Below are 22,410 nucleotides of genomic sequence, written 5' to 3' on the forward strand. Positions count from 1 at the left end.
ACTGCCTTCCACCAGTGCCTGGCATGGTGCCTGGCATGAATTAATCACCCTGCAAGTGTCGGTCTACTGCTCTTTTCTGTTTGAGTGGGACTAATAAGAGGGATGGATGGGTCTGGCCTAAGAGGGAGGGAAGAGGGGAGGATGTGGTCAAGAAACCTCAAATTTTGGGGGATGGTAGGGTCGTCCAAACCTTCTTCAGAGGGGAGATCAGGTTTGTAGCTGGCACAGTGGGCAGAACGTGGCTTTTGGATTCAAGTGGTCTTGAGTGTGAATGCTGTCCCACCATTTACCAGCTTTATATAGTGCTTGCCCTCTCTGGTGTCCATTTCCTCATCTGTAAAACGGAGATAAAAGTGCCTACTTCTTGGGAATTCCCAGGCGGTCCAGTGGTTAGGACTCAGTACTGTCGCTGCGGGAGCCTGGGTTCAACCCCTGGTTGGGGAACTAAGATTCCGCAAGCCGCACAGCACAGCCAAGAAAAAAAAAAATGTGCCTACTTCTTAAGAGTGTTGTTTAGATTTCAATGATCTGAGGAATATATACTATCTAGCCCCACAGAATTTTGTTCTCTAGAGAGCGAAGGCTCAGCTATCTGCATGAGTGGTCCCTGAGAAGTGGCACAGCAAATGGGGAAGGACCAGTAGGAGGATCTTGCAGCATGGGAGCCATTGTGAATTCTTAGATCCCTAGGGACTCAGAGAGAGAGAAAGGTGCTGTGAGAGAGGGGTGTCCTCAGGTGAGTCTGGGGGACAGCACTTTATAGTTCACAGACCTTCTCTTCCACAGTCTTAGCTACTCTTTTTTTTTTTTTTTTTTCTGGCCACAGTGCGTAGCATGGCATGCAGGCTCTTAGTTCCCCGACAAGGGATGGAACCCATGCCCCTGCAGTGGAAGCACGGAGTCTTAACCACGGGACCACCAGGGAAGTCCCTCAACTACTCTTTTTGGAGTTGCCAGGGGGAATCTCTTTTAACATCGTCAATACTCAGCTGAACCTTTAGTACTGACCTCTTGGGGTTCTTTGAATAAAATCCAGACTCTGCCAAGGCCTCTGGGGCCCTACCTGACCTGGCTCCTGCCTCTTCTCATCTCCTGCCATTCTCTCCCTTGCTCATCATATTCCAGCCACACTGGCCTCGTCTCTGTTCTGGGAAAACCACCCCACCACTCCTGCCTCAAGACCTTTATGCTTGCTGTTGCCTCTTTCTTTTCTTTCTTTCTTTCTTTTTTTTTTTTTTTTTTAAATATTTATTTACTTATTTGGCTGCGCCAGGTCTTAGTTGCGGCACGCAGGATCTTCGTTGCTGCGTATGGGATCTTCATTGCGGCATGCAGAATCTTTAGTTGCGGCATGCGAACTCTTAGTTGCGGCATGTGAGATCTATTTCCCTTACCAGGGATCAAACCCGGGCCCCCTGCATTGGGAGTGCGGAGTCTTAGCCACTGGACCACCGGAAGTCCCTGCTGTTACCTTTTTCTAGAAGGTTGTATGCCCAGCATTTGCCCTGGTTGGCTCCTTCTTTAGGTCTCAGTTCCAATAGCCTTTCCTTGATGCCCCCTAAAGTCACCCACTTCCTGTCACATCTCCTCAGCCCTCACTATCTAAAATTTTGCCAGTTTACCTCATTCGTGTATTCATCGAATATTTATTGAACTCATAGTATGTGCCAGACACTAGGGATATACTGGTGAACAAGATAAAAGTTTTCCAATAGCTGTAGCCCCTAGTACTAGTTTAATAAATATTTGCTGATTAAATGAATGGATACAACAATCATATAAAGAGGAGTTATTAGCCTTGTTTCCATGTGAGGTCATGACTTGTATGTGATGGAGCTGGATTTGAACCTGGACCTGACTTCCCTCCAAGTACCTTCCCTCCTGCCCCCCACTCTTACTGCCCTCACCTATGGCTAATTCCGTTCTCCCTGTCTGGTGATCCAAGAGAGTCACTGAGTCACAGAGTGAGACCAGTGAGAAGAATCCTGGGCTGGAGGAGCAAGAGGTCTGTGTTGAAGGCCTGCCTCTGTTGTGTGACCTTGGAGAGTTCACAGTGCTTTTCTGGCTGTTGATGTTACATTACTAAAGTGGGAAGATAATCCTTTGGAAAGTCTGGGGCTGGACATACGTGTGAGGGGTTGTTAGCACCAGTCACCGTGATTCTGCTCTGGGCATCTCCCTGGCTTCCCAGCACTGTGTCCTGGGCTGGCTCCTCCTCCAGGGACCTCTGCCAGTGTCCTTGCCATCCGCCCAGGCAGTCCTGGGCTTCTGCCTGGCTGCTCCATGCTGTGAGCTCCTTCCCCAGGGAATCACCCTCACCAGCCAGGAGGACTTGGGGGTGGGCACCATGCCAAGTCTAGTCTAGTGGCTCTTGCACCCACCATCTGGCAGCCGGGACCCTTGCCTTAGCTCTGGCTCATGACTGTTTAGAAAAGGACTTGGAGACAGGGGTAGTGGGCTGCCCCTGGAATTGAGTATCTTTGGCCCTCCTAGTCATCCTTTCCACAAGAGCCGAGCACCCAGAGACTCCGGGCCTCAGTTTCCCTGTCGGAGTCTGGGAAGGTGCCTGCTCCTGCTCTGCACTCGAGGGGCGGGGTCGGTGGATGGGCGGGATCAGTGGTGAAGGTGGGAGGAGGACCTGGAGAGTAGCCCCTCCCCCTCCTCTGCCTGGAGCCGGCTCGGCAGCTGGGCGGGCAGACTCATCCCCTCAGCGCTGGGTTATGGTGAAGGCATCGCCCGGCGTTCTGGAGAGGTCAACGTAGGGGACGGTCCGAGTGGCGCCGGCAGTCATGGTGGTGTTCCTGGGCCGCCACCTCCCGGCGCTCCTCGGGCTCTTCAAGAAGAAGGGTGAGTGGGTGTGGCTGGGGGGGAGATAAGGGATCCCCGACACCCCCATTTGCCAGACCTTATGTAGAATAGGGGATCAAGGCCGGGGAAGGCAATGGGGTGGGGGATGAGGGCTGGTAATGAGGCCAGACTCCCCTGTTGGCCGCAGTGCCTTTGTCCCGCAGCTTTCCTACTGCCTTTGTTTGATTTCTGCTTGTGTTTCAGAGGATGGCTCTAGGTGTCTCTGACCTTGAAGCCTGCAGTCCTCGGGCAAGATTGCCTTCCTCCAGGGGTACTCACGCTTTACTGGGTACATCCCGATACCTCAGTTGCAAGAGGTAGTGCACCCCCTCCGGGGTCAGCTCAGTGTGTGTGGGAGGATGGGATGTGGGGAGCAGAGTAGAAAGGAAAGTAGTACCCCTGGAAGTTGGGGAGCAGATCAGGGAAATCGTGTTTAGAGGCCTGGGGGTGAAGTTTTGAGGGGAGGGGCCTGTGCCCTCCTCCTCCTAGGAACTGGGCTTTTAGGCCTAGATTAAGATGTGGGGGCCAGAGGGCCCCCAGTTTGAGTGTGATTCAGGAGTCCCCTCGGGGAACCTGGAGTTTAGTCTTGGTTCTGACTCCGATTTGCTGGGCGACCTTAGGCAAGACCTTTCCTCTTTGAGCCTGTTTGTGGACTTGTAAAATCAGGAGGTTGGGGAGAGGAGGATCATTGAGAGACCTCCTAGCTCTGACCTTGTGGGATTCCTGAGGATTCCCTGGGCAGGAGCTTGGCTGTTGACGAATGTGCTGAGGAAGGCGGAAGGGGCAGTTCAGGTGTCTGAATTGAAGACCCTGATCTTGGGGCATGGCCCTTTAAAGGGCTTGTTTTGTTCCTGTCCCTCCACAAGGTGCTGCCAAGGTCACATGACCCTGCCAGAGCTTTTGCTTATGTTGTGGGTTCTGTTTAAAGGGGGGCTGGGGCTGCAAAGTGCTGACACAGCCCCTATTCCCAGGATTAGATGCTCAGCTCCTCCATGGGCAGGGCCTGTAACAGTATCCTTTGTAATGGACCCCTGGCTCCTCTGCACCAGGGCCCTGGGCCTCCAGGAGAGGGGGATACCTGGGACTGTTCCCCAAGAGAGGCTGGAGCTGCCTCAGGGGGAGTGGTATGGCTGGGGTCCCTCTTCTCCTCTCCCCAGCCTATCCTTCCACTAAGGGACAGCTGCATGGGTGAGTAGGGGACCCAAGTGGCCATATCCTTGGTTTAGCCCACACCCCAGGACTTCCTGGGAATCTGGTTAAGACCTTTGCTAGTGCCCACCCCTTCCTAGTGTCCCATGTGTCTTTTTCTTGGACCTGAGCCAATGGGGTGTACAAAGAGGTGGTTTGTTTTCCTGTAAAGTGGAGCTCAGGATCTGGAGACAAGAGAAATGTATTTGCTATGGGCTATGTGTACACTGGAGTGTCTTGCATGGGGCCCTGAGTGACAGTTGTATATTTGGGTACTGTTTGTGTATATACAGAATGGGGACTGTGGGTGTCATGTGTATATGTGGCGGCTGGGTGTGCTCTTGGTGTGGGTACACAGATGTGGTTTTACTTGGATGCTGTGTGTTTGTATACATACTGAATGAAGCCTGTGGGTGTTGTGTGCATATATGGTGGGCATGTGTGCCCTGGGTATGATGCCCTATATGGGGCCCTTTGTGTGGTGTAGGTGCTCAGATATATGTACACTTGGATTATAGCTCGTGTATGTACTTGGGGGCTGTGTATATTGAGTGTATACCCCAGGACTGTGGGTTTTGAGTACAGACTGGGGGAAGTAGGCACTGCATGTATGTGCAGGTGCCCTGTGCACTCTGGGGACTGTGGGTGCCCTTGTTGCAGTGCCTGTGCCTTCCCAGGGCCCAGATACATTTGGGCCTCACTTTCCTTCCTCCTCCATTCCTAGCAGGCTCTGCCAAGGCTGAGAGCGACAAACGACTAAGTGTGGGGCCAGGCCAGGGGCTAGGGTCTGCAGTGGATGAGCACCAGGACAATGTCTTCTTCCCCAGTGGGCGACCGCCTCACCTGGAAGAGCTGCACACGCAGGCCCAGGAGGGGCTCCGTTCCCTCCAGCACCAAGGTAACCTTCTCCTCCTCTCTCCAGCGCTACTTTCAGCTCCCAAAGTCAGGGGCCTAGCTCAACATACCTTTCTGATGCCTTTCAGAAAAACAGAAACTGAACAAGGGTGCCTGGGACCATGGAGACACCCAGAGCATCCAGGTGAGCCCTGCCCCCAGCTCAGTCTTGATGTATTCCTCTCTCCCTGCTTGACCTCTGACAAGTATGTCTTTGAACCCTTCTGGATCTGTTTCCTTTCTGTATCATGAAAGGCTAGACGAGATACCCCTGAGGGCTGGTCCAGGGTAGCTCTAGCTGATGCCTGCTCAGTGCTAGGTGATGCTGGGGCAGGTCGGTGGGGGGTGAATCTGAGTCAGAAGTTACAAAGGGGAGCCTGAGGAGGCAAAGGTAAGCCCCAGTCACGCCTCTGGGCTGATCCTTCTTCCCCCACTAGTCCTCCCGGACCGGGCCAGATGATGATAGCATCTCCTTCTGCAGCCAGACCACGTCCTACACAGCTGAGAGCTCCACGGCAGAGGATGCTCTCTCCGTCCGCTCTGAGATGATCCAGCGCAAAGGTACCCACTCACCAGCCAGGATTGTTGGGCAGGAGAGGGGGTGGTAGGCACCCAGCACCTGCAGCTTTCCCTTTTCCTCCTAATTTAGTGTTTCCCAAGACTGTGATTCAGTGGATTCAGGAAACATAGTACCCTGTGTCCTCTTGGAGGTTCATAATGAGCATTAACCAAAAAGCAGGACAGCGAAGAGTCGAGAAACCTGGTTTTGAGCCTAGTGTTGCTATTTACAGCTCTGTGATCTTGGGCCAACCCTTTACCTCTCTGTGCTTCTGTTTGATGTTCTATAAAAATGAGGATAAGAATACGTACCTTATTGGAATGAATGCCAAGTGTTTAGCATGCTAACACATAATAAGTGTTCGCTAAATGGAAATCATCATTATTGACCTAGTAAAGCCTTCCAGAAAAGCGTCTAGCTTCGTTTAACCCAGCTTTGCCCATGCCTACTTGACTGTGGAAATCTTTTCTCACAGAGCTCTTACTAATATTCTATAAAAGTTGTGCTCTGCAGAATGTGCCCCGAGACCTGCTCTAACAGTTTCTCTCCTTGGACTCGCCCCCAGGCTCCACCTTCCGACCGCATGACTCATTTCCCAAATCATCTGGAAAGTCAGGGCGGCGGCGGCGGGAGCGGCGGAGCACGGTGCTGGGACTGCCACAGCACGTGCAGAAGGAACTCGGTGAGCGCCTGATGAGGAGGCTGTGGGCGGGCAGCCCCGGCCGCCCCCTCTGCTGACTCCCACGCCCTCCCTGTCCATTCCAGGCCTGCGGAATGAACGTGAGGCACCAGGTACTCCTCGGCCTCCTGGTCCACGGGACGCTGTCCGCATCCCCACGGTGGACGGCCATCCGGCGGGCCCGGCCTCAGGGCCAGGGGCCAGGGTGTCCCTGCAGGCGCTGGAGGCGGAGGCCGAAGCCGGTGCCCAGGCAGAGGCCATGCTGCAGCGCCACATCGACCGCATTTACCGGGATGACACGCTCGTTGGCCGGTCCACGGGGGCCCGGCCCTTGCCACTGACCCGGCCCATGTCCCTAGCAGTGCCCGGACTGACCGGAGGGGCAGGGCCTCCAGAACCCCTGAGCCCGGCCATGTCCATCTCGCCCCAGGCCACCTACTTGTCGAAGCTGATCCCGCACGCCGTGCTGCCGCCCACAGTGGACGTGGTGGCCTTGGGCCGCTGCAGCCTGCGCACGCTGAGCCGCTGCAGCCTGCTCTCAGCCAGCCCGGCCTCCATCCGCTCGCTGGGCCACTTCTCCTCGGTCTCCAGCCCGCGACCCCGCAGCCGCCACCCTTCCTCCTCCAGTGACACCTGGAGCCACTCTCAGTCCTCTGAGACCATTGTGTCTGACGGCTCCACCCTCTCCTCTAAGGGTGGCTCAGAGGGCCGGCCAGAGGGCTCTGTGGCCAACAGTAACGTGGCGCCCCCTCCCCTGGGGGGCAGCGGGAGGGGCTCTCCCAGCGGGGGCAGCACTGCCGAGGCCTCGGACACTGTCAGCATTCGGAGCGGTGGCCAGTTGTCGGGCCGGAGTGTGTCCCTACGTAAGCTGAAGCGGCCCCCGCCACCTCCCCGCCGGACCCACTCGCTCCATCAGCGCAGCTCAGCAGCACATGATGGGCCCCTGGGGCTGCCTCCCAAGCCCGAGCGGAAGCAGCAGCAACAGCTGCCCCGGCCTCCCACCACTGGCGGGTCAGAAGGGATGGGGGCAGCACCCTGTCCATCCAGCTCAGCAGGCAGCTGGGTGCCTGGCTTGTCTCCAAGTGGCTCCCGGCGTCCCCCACGCTCCCCAGAACGGACACTCTCACCCTCCAGTGGATACTCGAGCCAAAGTGGTACCCCAACCCTGCCTCCCAAGGGTCTAACAGGGGCCCCTGCTTCCCCAGGCAAGGCCCAACCCCCTAAACCAGAGCGTGTCACTTCCCTTCGATCTCCCGGGGCCTCCGTCTCCTCCTCCCTCACGTCTCTATGTTCCTCCTCCTCTGATCCGGCACCCTCAGACCGCTCTGGTCCGCAAGTGTCGACCGCCCTGGGTGACAGGTTTGTCATACCTCCTCACCCCAAGGTGCCTGCCCCCTTCTCCCCACCTCCCTCTAAGCCCAAGAGCCCAAACCAAGCTGCCCCTGCTCCAGCTGCCCCTGCTTTGGTCCCTGGGCCCATCTCTACCACTGCTGCCAGCCCTGAGTCCCCACCTACTCCCCAGACATCCCTAACCCCACCTCAGGCATCTCCCGGTGCCTCCAAAGACCAGTCACCCCCACCATCCCCACCCCCATCTTATCACCCACCCCCCCCACCCACTAAGAAGCCAGAGGTGGTTGAGGAGGCCCTGTCTGCCCCGGGGACTGCTGAGGAGGCCCTCCAAGATCCCAACTGGCCCCCACCCCCGCCTCCTGCACCGGAGGAGCAGGACCTGTCTATGGCCGACTTCCCTCCACCCGAGGAGGCCTTTTTCTCTGTGGCTGGCCCTGAGCCTGCAGACCCTTCACGCCCCCCGGAGCCCTCCTTAGCTACTGTCTCTTTCCAGAGCCAGCCCCGTGGTACCCCAGATCTTCCTCCAGCTCTGCCAGCCCCATCTGCTGCTGGTTCTGTCCCAGGGCTTCATGCCAAGGTCCCTCGGAGGGAACCGGGGGGCTGCAGCAAGGGTGGCGGCCTTCCCAGGGAGGATGCTGGTGCACCCCTGGTCACACCCTCACTCCTGCAGATGGTTCGGCTGCGCTCTGTAGGCACTCCCACAGTGGCTCCGACTCCAGCGTCAGGGCCGTCGGCCCCCCAGAAGCCACTGCGAAGGGCCCTGTCAGGGCGGGCCAGCCCAGCGCCTGCCGCCTCAGGGCTCCACGCTGCTGTTCAGCTCAAGGCCTCCAATCTGGCTGCCAGCGTGGGCCCTGTGAGTGCCCAGCCCAATGGACCACCTGAGGCAGAGCCGCGGTCCCCTGCCTCTACGGCCAGCTTCATCTTCTCCAAGGGCACCAAGAAGCTGCAGCTGGAGCAGCCCGTGTCCCCTGAGACCCAGGCTGACCTCCAGCGGAACCTGATAGCTGAACTTCGGAGCATCTCAGAGCAACGGCCACCCCAGGCCCCAAAGAAGCCACCTAAGGCCCCCCCGCCTGTGGCCCGCAAGCCTTCTGGGGGAGCCGCCCCCCCCACCTCCCCCAGCTTTCCTCGGGCTGAGCCCCTTCCTGCTCCTCCCACCAACGGGCTCCCCCATGCCGAGGACAGGACTAAGGAGGAGCTGGCAGAGAATGGAGATGTCCTGCAGCGGGTGGGTCCAGAGGAGAAGCTGGGCCTGCCTGGCACAGGTACGGTGGGCCGGGAGGGGTGGGGTGTGGGTCCCATCACTGGTCATGGGAAACAGGTATCAGAAGTCCTGCCATTAGGGATTTGCTCTTGGATTCTGGTCTCGGGGTACCTGGGAAGGGTGACCTGTCACCTCTGATGAGCTGCACTGAAGGAGCATGGATTGTGGGGCTTTGGAGTCAGACCTACTGAAATTTGAAGTTTGAATTCCAACTTTGCCATTTTATCTACCCATCCTAGCCTCGGGTTCCTCACTGTAAAGTGTGAGGCAACGATACATTATAGTGGCAGAGGGAACGTTTGTAAAACGTCCAGCCCAGTGCTGCTGTCGTGGTCAGTAAAGTGAGGGGGTGAGGATGTGCCCTGGGCTCTTAGTGGTCAGAACCAAGCTCGGGGGTCCCTTGCTGAGTGTCCCTTCTTTTCTCTCCACAGACCCACAGAAAGAGCTGGTCTGACCACCAGGCACCTTGCTGGCACTGCTGACCCATCCCAGGAATACAATCTCAGGGACCTGAGCGGCTCCAAGGATGAGAGGATACGGCAGACACTTAACCTAATAGGGAGGACGCCTGCAGCCTTAACCTCCACGGCCTTCAGTAATTACGCAAGCCTGGTGTGGCTCCTGTCCTCCAAGTCATCCGGCTGTCATGGCTTTTCCTGAATGGATTCACCTCTGGCAGCTGCTGCTTCAGTCTTGGCCTTAGCCTCATCTTGAAGGAGGTAGCTGGTGGGAGTGGGTGTCTGTGCCCCCTGCTGGCCTCAAGGCCACAGAATTGGGAACAGAACACCTCACTTGAGGTTTCTTTTTTCCTTTTTTTTTTTTAATGTCCAAATCATGCACATGCTGTAGTCCAGAATCAAAGCACTTTTGAAAAGTGGCTGCATGTCCATCCTCCAGGGCCCGCGAAGCCACATTCCAGGGGCCTGTTTACATGGCGGCAGCATCAGTCCCCAGCAGCCAGCCCATGGCTGGGACTAATCTGTCCCCCTCCTCCGATCCAGTTTGCAACTATTCTTAGTTCTTGGAGGTAGGCAAGTCGTTGTATTCCCACAGGCTTCTCCAGGCTGGAGGCAGGAGTGGGGCTGTGGAATTCCAAAGCACAAAAGGTGCAGCGGGGGTTAGCCCTCCTGTGCCTCAACTTACCACCAACCAGCCTCCTGCCTTCTAGTTCTGCCAGGTGCTCCATGCAGGGGACAGGAAGTGGGAGACCGCCAGGGCCCAAATGGGTGGGGGAGAAAGAACCAGAGGGGAGGTCCACAGGCTCTCTCTGTCCTCAGAGAGTGGGAGAACAGAGTAGAGAGTCACGTCATGGGGCACTTGGCCCTGTTTTACTTGATCAGGTTGGGGTGGGCGGGCACGACTCTTCAGAGGCAGGAGCCACAGGCCATGGCAAAGCTGGGTTCCTTTCAGCTCGACAGGAAGTACTGAGGACATGGATGGAGGGGTGGGTCTGGCAGGGAAGAGCCTATTTGGGCAGTGGGCCCAGACCCGGCCCTATGGATTTCGTCCTCTGACCTTTACTCTGCTCCGAGCACGTCCTTTCTGCAGCTGTCTTTCAGCACAGGTGGTTCCACTGGGGGGAGCTGACGCTGAGTGACAGGATGGGAAGCCAAAGGTGCATTCTATTACAGACTCTTCCCTAGTCAATGAGGGGGAACTCAGCGCTCCTAGGGGCGGGCTGGGTGGTCCCCCCCTAGACATCAGCCTCCGCTACTGACCTCTCCTCCAGGAATTTTACTGACCTTTCCATTTTCAACCTGTGCCACCTATCTCGGTAAGCTGGTTTCCTCACTGGCCCCGGTGGCTCCACGGGGGTGGCCCTAGTGCCTCCTTCCACTGCAGCATGGCTGTCACCAGGTCACTCTTTCTGTCTTGATCCTCTTTCCTCAACAGTGACTCAGGCTTGAGCCAGGCAAGGGACCTTGCTTTTAGCTGCTTCTCCTCCACCCAGGAGAGAGGTTGACCCCCTCCCAGAAAAAGAGCTGGGAACACAGGGGATGTGGTCTGAGATCCCAGGTTCCTATGGCCCTCTCTCACTATTCTCTTCTCTCTGTAGCTATAAACCAATGTTCTTCCCTGCCCTTTGGGTAATGGAGAGCTGCTGCTGGGTATGTGCTGTGCCTGCCCAGTGAGTTGGGGAAAGAGGACAGTCAGTAAGCACTCCTCTGCTCAGAGCTCCTGACTCAACCCCCCGGGAACTGGGAACCAGGAACCAGGAACAGGCCAAAGCTTCCATGACACCAGGCCCTGGCAGCAGCCTCGGAGCTGCTGGAGGTAGGAGGGAGCCCACCTTCTGTGTTTCTTTCCCTCCCCTCCCTATGTTACTGGAGCCCCTTATCTTCAGTTAGATTCCTCTGAGCTTGTTTCCCCACTGGGTGGGACAGAGTAGAAAGGGGAAGGGAGGATCTCCAAGAGGCAATCCTTTTGTCCTCTTGGGTAAATGAGCTTGACCTAGTGCACATGGAGAGACCAAAAGCCTCTGATTTTTAATTTCCATAAAAATGTTCGTGTGTGTGTGTGTGTATATATATATACATATATATATATACACACACACACACACACATATATATATACATATATATATATATTTCTTTAAGTTTCTGAGTCTTTGATATGTCTATACAATCTATTCCCTCTGCCCTGAAGCTGGAGTGATACACATGGAAAAAGCTCTGTGTGGGTTTCATTCGAAGATGTTAATTAATTAAATGATTCAAACTTGGCTGTGGCTGCTGCTTCTTAATGGGGTGGGTCAAGGTGGTGGTCTGGGCCCACATTTAGAAGGGACAACGTTCTGGACCGTAAAGTGAGCCTCTTCTTTTTAACACTGCTAAAGGGAAAGTCAATGTGTCTTGCCATCCAGCCTAGTCCACCCCCGCTCCCATTACAGGGTCGAAAGTCCAAGATACAAACAGCCCGAGGCTGGGTGAGGGGCCCAGAAGCTGCTACACACTGTGCTCTCCTTTCCTGAGATGGTGCAGCTCACAGACAGGTCCCGTCCAGACACCCTTGTTCAGACATTTTATTTGAATTTATGACAATGATGCTTAGCGGTCCTGATTGAGATGCCTTATGGAGAATTACCACACCCTCCCTGAAGAAAGAACCAGGCTGTGCCATCCAACAACACGCAGCTGGTTTAGGGACTGTCCCCCCCAGCAGGATCAAAGGGCAATCCAGGAGTCCTGGGGCAGGCTCTGCCCCCAGCGACAAGCCTCAGGGTTGGCAGGCATTGGGGAAAGCTGCCAACCACTTGGTAGACCACCAGGTTCTCTGTTTTCCCTTCCCTTCCCTTTTCAAATCCCACAGTTTCCTGTTGGGGAGAGGCTGTAATTAGCCCAGTTCAGGCACCAGATCCCAGCCAGAGGCACAGCTGCTGGGATAACGCTAGGAAAACTGGAAACCAATATTTTTCCAGTTACAAGGATTATGGCATAAACTTTTTCTGAGTTATGTTATACTGAAACCAGATTTGTCAGGTCAGCTGCCAAGGGAAGAAGGTAGGGCTGCACTCCCTGCACTGCCCCGCGCTCATCACTACCCGGGAGGTCAGCCTCTCCCTGCAGCCAGACAGGGTGATCCTGGATCCTGGGGAGGCTGAGCTGCCCCTCACCAAGTCTTGCACCTAACACAGTCCCAAACTTCCTGCTTCAGTGTCCTGGGAGATGGCCAAGCAGATGATGGATGGAGCAAATTAGGGAGACAGCAGATGACTCAGGATGATGAGAAGGGAGGAAGACGCCAGGTTGGCTAGCTGATGTTCCCCCCTTTCAGTGATTTACAGGAGATGTACCCTAGCTTGGTCATGAAGTTGGTTTGCTTCCACTGTGCGATGCACTCCTCAGAAATTCTGAAGTCAGCCTGGACAAGAAAAACAACAACGAAAGTGATTATAGTGATGGTGGCAGGACTACAAGAAAACAAAGACTCTTATACTACTAGTAGTGTAAATTGATTCAACTTCTCTAAGAGGGCAGTTTGCGAAAAGCTTTCATTTCAAGGTATTCCTATCTTTTGCCTAAGGTAAGTTCATTTTAGGCATTTAGTTTAAGAAAATAATCATGAATAAATACAAAGAACTAGGTACCAGGACATCCATCGTAGCATTCTAAGAGTAAAAAACTGAGAACCACCTCAATGTCTAATCAGGTTTGGGGTAAATTATGATCATTATGATGTAATACTATATATATGTATGTATATGTGTGTGTATGTGTGTGTGTGTGTGTGTATGGTTCTTCCCCCTCAATATTTAAGAAGATGGGGAAATCTTTGAGGCCTAAAGTTAAATTAAAAAAAAAAAAAAAAGAAGAAGAGGGACTTCCCTGGTGGTCCAGTGGTAAAGAATCTCCCTTCCAATGCAGGGGATGCGGGTTTGATCTCTGGTCGGGGAACTAAGATCCCACATGCTGCGGGGCAACTAAGCCTGCGCGCCACAACTACTGAGCTCGCACGCCTCAACTAGAGAGCCCGCGTACCGCAAATGATAGAGCCCACGCGCTCTGGAGCCCGTGCCACAACTAGAGAAGAGAAAACCCGCAAGCCACAACTAGAGGGAAGCCCGCGCCGCAGCGAAGAGCCTGCGCGCTGCGACGAGCAGATCCCACATGCCGCAAGGAAGACCCGACACAGCCAAATAAATAAATAAATAAATATTTTTAAAAAGAGAACAATAAACATGGTATGACTCAAACTATAAGTATATTATCACTATGCATAGAGAAAGTCCAGAAGGAAATAATCACTAACGACATTTTTCAGCACCTCTAGGTAGCAGGACTATGGATGTTTTATTTTCTTCATTTTCCCCTACATTTTAGCCATTTCTACAATGAAAATCTATTTTATAGCTAGAAAAAAATAGTGGATTCAAAAAACTGGCCTGGAAAACTAGGAAAGGAGGGAGGGGACAAAGCCATTTGCCACTTGCAGGAGGATGGAGAGGTAGAAACCACTCTAAATGCCCTCCAGAAATACTGTCCAGTTGGGGAAACAAGGTGACTGACTAGAAAAAGTCACACGTGTAGTATTAGTTCCACGAGGAGAGTGAATCTCTGCTGCTTTATTCATTGATGTAGCCCACGCACCTAGAACAGTGCCAGACACATATATTAGGGTGCTGAATGAATGAATGAATTCGGGGCAGGCCATGTGAGTCAATGCCCCTGAAGCAAAGAGAATGAGTGCTCTCAGATCAAGGTGGGCAGGAGGGACCCCGGGAGGGCTCAGATCCTGGCTCCATCATTTCCAGTGACCCTGTGTGGCCTTGGCAGGTATCCTGCCAGATAAATTGGGGATAATCTCCTATCACAGACTGAAGGTCAAATGAGGAAATGTCTCAAGTCCCTGACACAGTGCCTCAAACAGTCTGTCAGTGCTCAGTATCTGCAAGGGCCCACAGGCTCCTCAGGCACCTCATTTGACAGGTGTGGAATGAAGAAGGAAGAGAGGGGCTTAGATGCAGGAAGGCCCAGCTGGGAAAAGGGCAGGTGTGGATTCAGTAACAGAGCAATCTGGAGACAGTCCAGGCAGCCCTGGTATGAGGGAAAAAGTGCAGATTGTTACCTGCAATTTCTCAAAGACTTTCTTCTTGGGCTTAAGCTCTTCATCTGGTTGGCCTTTCTCATAGCCCTTCACAAACACTCGCTCACCAGGAGCAGAGCCGGCAGGAGGGTCCAGAGGCTCAATCTTGCGGCTTGCCCCTTCTCTGGGAAGACACACAGGACAAGATAAGAGTGAGGCTATGGACTGTCTCCAGCTGCCATGGAGGCCAAAGCACTGGGGCCTCTTCCTAGGGGCCTAATGGGATTTAGGGAACCCTCAATGCCAGGGCCCTAGGAGTTCCTCACTGCTGTACTACGTCTCTGGATATCACCAGCACTGGGTTAACCAGGGCTGAACTGAAATTCTATGTCAGGAGAGACTCCAAAATCTGGGCTTTTAGGGGAGGAAGTATATGACCTAACAGCCAGTGAACTGGGTTTGAATCCTGGTTTCACCTCTTACTAGTAGAGAGACCTGAGCATGCACACAGCTTAGAATCTTCAATTTCTGTTTTAATAAAGCTAACTTTAGGTAAAGTGCTTCATCCACGGCTCTTGTACAATAAATAATCCCTCCATGCACCGTATTTTGGGTAGTGTTCTCAGGGCCTCCACCTGGCATGTGGAAGGGCAGTATGTGGGCTAATCCCCCCTCTTCCGGGCCTCCCCAGGCCCTGCGCTCCCCACCCCACAAGTCCTCACTCACACAGAAGCACACAGGAGCATGCCTTGGGACTCGATTCCTCTCATCTTCTGGGGTTTCAGATTGCACAGCACCACCACCAGCCTGTCCTGCAGTTCCTCCCTGGGCGCAAACTGCACCAGGCCACTCACCACAGTCCGTGGTTCAGCTTCCCCCACATCAATCTTCTCCACATACAGGCTGTCTGCATCTGGGTGCTGCCGGCAAGAGATATCAGGCTCAGAGAGCATGATAATGGAATAGATCATGGGGCCTGGTGAACCCTCTGACTCCAGAAAGGGGCATCCATTCCTTACTGAGGCCCTGGAGGAACCCTCTAGCGCTAACTCTCCAGGCCCCAGGCAGCAGACATGAGAAGGGGCCCCGAAGAGGCAGATTTGAGTAACATGAGCCTAATTACTTGTGTTAGAAGTGGAAGGAACCTCTAACAGAGATTAAAATGGCCTGGACTGCCTGGGTGGCCACCATTATGGCCATGTGTGCACCAGATCAATCCCAGTCCGGGGGGGACTGGAAGATGGGAGACAGCTGCTGGCTTCACCATCCGAAACAAGAGCATCAGCAGCTATTTCAAGGTAGTTTTGGTGGTTAGTCTAATATGGTGAAAAGCAAATCAATACTGGGAGAAAAAAATACCCAGACCACTGGGCCCAGGCCACCAGTTGCATAGCCATCTGCCTCTGGGAAAAAGGAAGTCCTCCCTTCACCATTTTCTGCGGTGGGGAGAGGGAAGGACAAAGTAGCTGATCCAAGATAAGGCCTGTGGCTAGTCCAGACAAGCTGGGAGAGACCAGGTGAGTCAATCAGACTGGATTTGATGGATAAACAAGCTCCTTCTCACTAACATCCCTCCGTATTCTGAGTTCCTGGCTGTGTTTGTTTGAATAAGGTCCAGAGATAGCAAAGGGAAAAGCCTGACGCCTGGAATTAGATGCCTGGGTTCTGACTCGCAATATGACCTCAGGGATGTTACTTCCCATCCCAGGCCAGGTTTCCTCCAGATGGAAGCAGACAAACCTGACCCCTGTCTGCCTCTCCGGGACATGGTGGAAAATGAGTACCTTGTCCACACTAATGACTCTCCCCACACGGATATCCAGGCGGGATGGGATGACCTCCTCTGGTTCTGAATTCTTGGCTGGGCCTTTGGCAACTGGCTCTGGAGATGAGAAGAACCCAAGGCTCAGAACTCTCCTCCTTCCCATGACAGGTCAGCTGCTGATTCCCCCAAATGACACTAGCAGGACTTAGCGCAGAATCCCCAGAATCTACCCACTGAATTATACCTTCTTTAAAACAGAGCCGGCAGCCTTTGAAAAGTGACATGCCAGATTTCATCTCTCTCTCCTTCAGGCATTGGGCTGCAGGGGAGGGGAGGGGCCAAGTGTAGCTTTGCCACCATTCGGGCATTCCGCATATATTCAGCCATTCCTCCTTTTCTGGCAGGGCCACACAAGACTCTCAATGTTAACATCTCAGCATCGTGGATGCGTGGCTGGCCCACTAAGAACCAGTCAGGAGCACGTGGAAGGGAACTGGGCGAATCTAGAGATGAGCTTCCCTGAGATGCTGTGCAGACCCTGCCCGAGCAGCTGTGTTACCCTCATGGTCTAACACAATTGGTCTCCTTAACTGAAGAGGCGGATTTTGCGAAAGGATCAAAGTACAAGTCTCAAACCAGCACTCACAGCAGTGTTGGTACAGCAGGATGTAATCACTTCATAGTACCAACCAAACCAAATTCAAGATGACTGGAGTTCCATTCCACCAGTCAACGGGGCATGACATTCCTGCACTTCAGACCACGCCCCCACCACCGGCTTCTTGGGCCTGAATTGAAGACAGACTCTTTTCTGAGGCCCACTGACAGGCTCTCTACCTGATGATGTCACCCCACCTCCCCCCGCCCCCAGCCCGACCCCTCCCCAGCTGGCCTTACTCTGCTTCGAGGGATCTGGGTAGGCAGCGCTGGACAGTTTCTTTAGTGCAGGGGTATTAAACTTTTCCCGGATGGGATCCAGCAACTTGTTGAGGGCGACTTCAACAGAATTCTTTAGGTCTCCAGGGTGCACAACCTGCAAGTGTACAAGGCCAGGTGAGAAGGGGCACTGGAACAGGTGAACTGGGCATAGGACACCTGAATCTACTAAGAATAATGTGCATATAGGATGCAGGGTGCTTTCTGGGCAGAGTCTTATTTGAACCTCAGAACAAGCCTGTGAAGCTGGTAGAGCAGAGAAGGGGAAATAGGTTCAAAAGGTTATCTAATATGTCCAAGACCCAGGTCTTTTGACACTGAATTCCGTACTAACTTGAGGGTTTTTAGAGGCTGAATGTTTTTAATTGACTTCTAGTCCCTCCATTTATGCTCAGAGTAGTGGCGTAAAGCACGTGTTATTTACAGGTAGGGAAACATTCACATAGGGAACCTAGGAGCTAGAGACAGCCTGAGGGGGAAGCTGAGTGAGCAAGAAGGAAGAACAGGGCTTTGGAGTTAGAGCCTGGGGTGAGAGTCCCAGCTAGCTGGGTGACTCCCAACCAGGCACTTAACCCCTCTGAGCTTTGGATTCTTCACTTAAAAAGTGAAAATAACAATATCTTTACCTCCTAGAGTCAGAATAAGGATTAAATCACGTAACATGGGTAAAAATGGTGAGTAGTGCTAGTACATGGTAGGAGCTCAGTAATTCCATTTTTTCTTCTCGTGTCCTGTGACTACCACTTTTACATCCCAAATCTGGCCCCAAAGGATCTTCTAAGATATTCTGAGGGGACGTCCCCTAGGTATGAATACATGTAATAAAACAATGCCTATGTTTTTGTTTCTGATGTTATTCCTTTGTTTCCTCGGGAATGTTTCAGTTCTTTTTTAAAATAATTTATTTATTTTTGGCTGCATTGGGTCTTCGTTGCTGCACATGGGCTTTCTCTAGCTGCAGCGAGCGGGGGCTACTCTTCGTTGCAGTAGGCATGCTTCTCATTGCGGTGGCTTCTCTTGTTGTGGAGCGTGGGCTCTAGGTGTGAGGGCTTCAATAGTTGTGGCATGCGGGGTCAGTAGTTGTGGCGCACAGGCTTAGTTGCTCCACGGCATGTGGGATCTTCCCGGACCAGGGCTTGAACCCGTGTCCCCTGCACCGGCGGGAGGATTCTTAACCACTGTGCCACCCAGAGAAGTCCCGAATGTTTCATTTTTAGTAGAAAAGCTTTAGACCTGCACTGTCCAATATGGTAGCCACAAGCCTCATGTGCACATTTAAATGTAAGTTAAAATTCAGTTCCTCAGTTTACTGGTCACATTGTGAGGTTCAACAGACGCATGTGGCCAGTGGCGACTGTGTTAGTACAGATAGAACATGTCCACCATCACAGAAAGTGCTGCTGGTTACGCTGTCAAGCTCTGTCTTCAGAAGCGTTTCTTCTATTCCGTCTCATCAGTCCCACAAAGGACTGTTCACAGGGTTGAGGAGTGGGGTGTGGCTTCTGTGGCCTGCCTCAGATGGCAGACAGAAGGGTTTCAGAGCAATAGCTGCCAAATGTCCAAAAAATGGGCCTTAAGGGCCCTCAGACTTCAGAGGTCATTGAGTCTTTTCTTCCATTTGATGCTCAAACCCTCACACAACCTTGCCTCCAGTGGTCCTCTGGCCTCTGCCTGAACACCTCAGTGATGGGGAATGCAAGGTCAGGCCAGGCAGCCCTGCCCATCACCACACCATTGAGGCCACTAGAAAGTTCTTCAAGCCTAAACAAGCCTCCCTGTGGTCCCCACCCGCAGCCCCAGTTCAGCCATCTGGTGCCACAAGAAGGAACCTCACCCCTCGCCCAGGAGAGCCCTTCCTGTGTTCAAGGATGGGTAAACACATACTTGCTTCCCAGCTCAACACGCCCAGTTCTTTCAGCTGTGCTTTGTGACACAGTTTGCAGTCTGTTCCCTATCATGGCATCCTTCCTCTCCCCACCAACACACCCCAGATTGTCAAATAAACCTCACACAATTGAAGTCCAGGGCTGAATGCACAATCCCAAAGGTACTCAGAACAATGTAGAACTGAATGGACGATCAACTCCCTGGTTCCAGACTCTACATTTCTGATGACTGAGGCCAAGACCTCATGAACATTTCTGACAGCCCTGTCACATTGACGATTCAGCCCAAATTCAGTCAGTCAAGACCCCGCCTTTCATTCCCCATACACACTGTCATCACTCCTTCCCTTCATGATCTGGCCCTGCCTCCCTCTCCCACAGTGCCCCCCATCACCTTGTAGACTCTAGTCAGACGAAAGCACTTGTGATTCCTTAGATACCACGCTGTTTTCATCTTACCACATCTGTGCACAATGCATTCCCTCACAGGTTTCCTCATGAACTCCTAATCCTCAAGTGAAACCGTGTTTGGATGTTGTCCCCTCCACAAAGCTTTCCCAGCCAGCCAGGTAATCACTTCCTCCTGTTCTATTTCTGGACCATGTATGCTTGGTACAGTAACCAGTAAATGATTATTTATTCACATGTCTGCCTCTCCTATGGACTATGAGCTTCATGAGGGTTTATCATCTTTGTAATGCCAGCCCCTAGTATGGTGCCAAACACATGCGCACCTAGTGAGTCTTTTGTTAAATTGTTTGTCGAAATGAATAGTATTCTCTATTGTTCTTTTATAGTTGTGTCTCTTTTCTGAACCTCGATTTTGTACCTGTCCCTGAAATGCTTCATCTTGCTGAGTTTGTCGGTCCTTCATTCCAGGTTAAGTCCTTTGGAGTGTGATTAGGACACCAATATATTAGCTTTGTGCCATTTGCTAATCTAATCCATGAACCACGTGAATCTAAGCCATTAATACAAAATATACGGCCCCAAGAGCATGATGACAGAGCCCTGTGGCACGTAACAAGAAACCTGGCGAGGCCACATGGAGAGGTTTGTCAGAATGAGTTCAGTGGGGATTACTCCTCCTCTGGTATTACCTCATCAGCAAAGTCCTTTTCCAGGTCCAAGTAAACTGTGTAGGTTTTGTTTCCACCCCATTTTTCATCTCGAAGGATCACGAACTCTATAAGAAAAAGGATCCATGCCAACAAACTCACTGATAATGGCAAGTCAGCATTCCTGGCCCAGAGGTATGGGTACCTGTAGTTTCTGCCATATATTTTGAACTCCATCATATGGCATTTTATTGTTTTTAAATTGCATGAGTGGCAATGTTGGATACCCAGCTAGCATCGAAGCTCGGGGGAACGATCGTGTCTTACATCTCTTTTGTATTCCTCTAGTCCCCTTGCCTGACCCCTTCATTTCTACCACCCCTGCCCACCCTGACACCCCACTTAGAACCTACCATGTTAACAAACACACAGACAACTCAACGATATCCCCACTTCAATCACACATTAATATATGAGAAATCAGAGCAGAGAATCGGGGAAGCCAGCCCCTGGAGGAAGACTGTGACAAACCCACAAGTATGATCACAGCACTGGTTTTGCTATTTCAGCCTGGCCTCCGAGAAGAAAACAGGCAGTATCTTACCAGACTTGAGGGGAAAGAGGACATGCTTGATGAAGGACAGAACGCCGTTGTTCTCCACGTTCCCTGGCTCACAGAAGGCCTTCTTCAGTTTTTTCTTCACATCCTCTTTCCGATCCAAGAGATCTATCTTGGACTCCTAGAAGCCAGGGAGGAGAGGAGGACCTCTTGTGGTTGAAAATGAGAATATGCTCAACTAATCTGTATTTTAATTTTTTTGGACAAAGATTTAAACATTAAATGACTTTAACAAAAGCAGAATTAATCGGAGTGAAGGACCACTCACAATACTAAATAAAAATACTTTAATTTTTCTCTGTTCTTCCCAGGTCTTATTTGCAGCATATGGAATCGTTACAAATTTGTAGCTGGAGAATAAACCTCCTGTGTTTTTTCACTTGAGACTGTATCATAAGTACTTTTGAGTGGTTACCTAGTCTTTGCTTTTAATTCTTATGCTGTATTATATTCTCAATTATTAGTGACAACATAATTTATTTAGCAATTTCTAAACTGTTAGATTATGTTCTCATTTTTACAAACTATATACAATGCTACGATGAACATCTTTGCAGAGGTCCTTTTGCCTTCTCTAGGATTATAGCTACCAAAAACTGCTAGGCCCCAAGCTGTTTTCTGACAGGCATATATCAAGTGACATTGCCATCAGCAGTGTGTCAGAATACTTGTTTCACAGCCATCACCAACACCAGGTATTAGGTATTATCTAGAGCCATTTGTCCGTTTTAGGGTAACAGGCTTTGTTTCTTATTTTGGAGTGAGTGAACTCAACGCTCATTTGTGTCCAGTGGTTACCAAGCTCTGGTCAACATATGACTGTATGTGAATCACCTGCGGTGCTTAAAATAACATAAATTACCGGCTCCACCCAAACCTAATGAATCAAAATTTCTTGGGGTTGGCCCAGGCATTTGTATTTTAAAAAGCTCTGCACGTGATTCTGCTGCAGTCACATTTAGGAACTGCTGCTGGCACTGATTTCCAGGATGAAGATATGGTGAACGTTACCAAATAGGGTGAGTGATAGACTTTGTCAGAGAAACAACTGACACATAGGACATTTTAATGAGAGAAAAAGGAACGAGTCTATTCCTTTAAAAATAACAATAACAGTTTCTATGCCTATATTTACCAATCCATGATCAGACAAAGATCTAGAAATCAGACTTAAAGCACTAGATGAGTGTCCCAAAATAACTCCATTCAGGATCAACCAGTAAGCTTTGAAAGAAAATACGGATTCCTGAGTTGTTCCCCAGAACCACTTTATCAGAATCTCTAAGGACAGGACCTTAATCAACTCTCTCTCTCTCTCTTTTTTAAAAGTCCCCTAGCTGATTCTGAAGATCAGCCATGTTTGGGAACTCAGAACCCAACCTTTCACTTCTTTGAGTTCCACTAATTCTTCTATTCTGTGCCTTAGTGATCAGAACAAAACTGCACTTTCCCCAAGCAGGACTTTTAAATGTTAAAAGACATCATATTTATCAAAACCATTACATTAAACATCACCCTAAGAATCAAGATGCTAACTGGTGTCAACAAGGACATACTGTATAGCACAGGGAACTCTACCCAATATTCTGTAATAATCTATATGGGAAAAGAATTTGAAAAAGAATGGATATATGTATATGTATAGTTGAATCACTTTGCTGTACACCTGAAACTAACACAACATTGTAAATCAACTATACTCTAATATAAAATAAAAATTAAATTAAAAAAAAAAGATGCTCGGGACTTTCCTGGTGGCGCAGTGGTTAAAACTCTGAGCTCCCAATGCAGGGGGCCTGGGTTTGATCCCCGGTCAGGGAACTATATCCCACATGC

General features: G+C 51.6%; 2 protein-coding genes across 3 annotated transcripts in view; one reads left to right on the forward strand and one right to left on the reverse strand.

The window, feature by feature from the left end:
• NHSL3 (NHS like 3) overlaps positions 1–11,509 on the forward strand; it is a 28,188-nt gene extending 16,679 nt beyond the window's left edge. The window contains exons 2-7 of one of the 2 annotated variants that reach the window (XM_068539419.1): positions 4,760–4,933; positions 5,019–5,074; positions 5,367–5,490; positions 6,054–6,170; positions 6,254–8,785; positions 9,216–11,509. In XM_068539419.1, coding sequence (XP_068395520.1) covers positions 4,760–4,933; positions 5,019–5,074; positions 5,367–5,490; positions 6,054–6,170; positions 6,254–8,785; positions 9,216–9,238 — 3,026 coding nt within the window. In that variant the 3' untranslated portion in view covers positions 9,239–11,509. The remainder of the gene's footprint in view (positions 1–4,759; positions 4,934–5,018; positions 5,075–5,366; positions 5,491–6,053; positions 6,171–6,253; positions 8,786–9,215) is intronic. The other variant, XM_068539420.1, reaches the window with a different exon arrangement.
• Positions 11,510–11,795: 286 nt separating this feature from the next.
• YARS1 (tyrosyl-tRNA synthetase 1) overlaps positions 11,796–22,410 on the reverse strand; it is a 29,412-nt gene continuing 18,797 nt past the window's right edge. Inside the window, exons 7-13 of the mRNA XM_068539426.1 lie at positions 20,560–20,695; positions 19,998–20,083; positions 16,973–17,108; positions 16,095–16,192; positions 15,037–15,230; positions 14,353–14,494; positions 11,796–12,648 (exon numbers count right to left, since the gene is read on the reverse strand). Coding sequence (XP_068395527.1) covers positions 12,538–12,648; positions 14,353–14,494; positions 15,037–15,230; positions 16,095–16,192; positions 16,973–17,108; positions 19,998–20,083; positions 20,560–20,695 — 903 coding nt within the window. The 3' untranslated portion in view covers positions 11,796–12,537. The remainder of the gene's footprint in view (positions 12,649–14,352; positions 14,495–15,036; positions 15,231–16,094; positions 16,193–16,972; positions 17,109–19,997; positions 20,084–20,559; positions 20,696–22,410) is intronic.

This window comes from Eschrichtius robustus, chromosome 3 (genome assembly GCF_028021215.1).
Source record: "Eschrichtius robustus isolate mEscRob2 chromosome 3, mEscRob2.pri, whole genome shotgun sequence".
In the NCBI taxonomy this organism is placed as follows: domain Eukaryota; kingdom Metazoa; phylum Chordata; class Mammalia; order Artiodactyla; family Eschrichtiidae; genus Eschrichtius; species Eschrichtius robustus.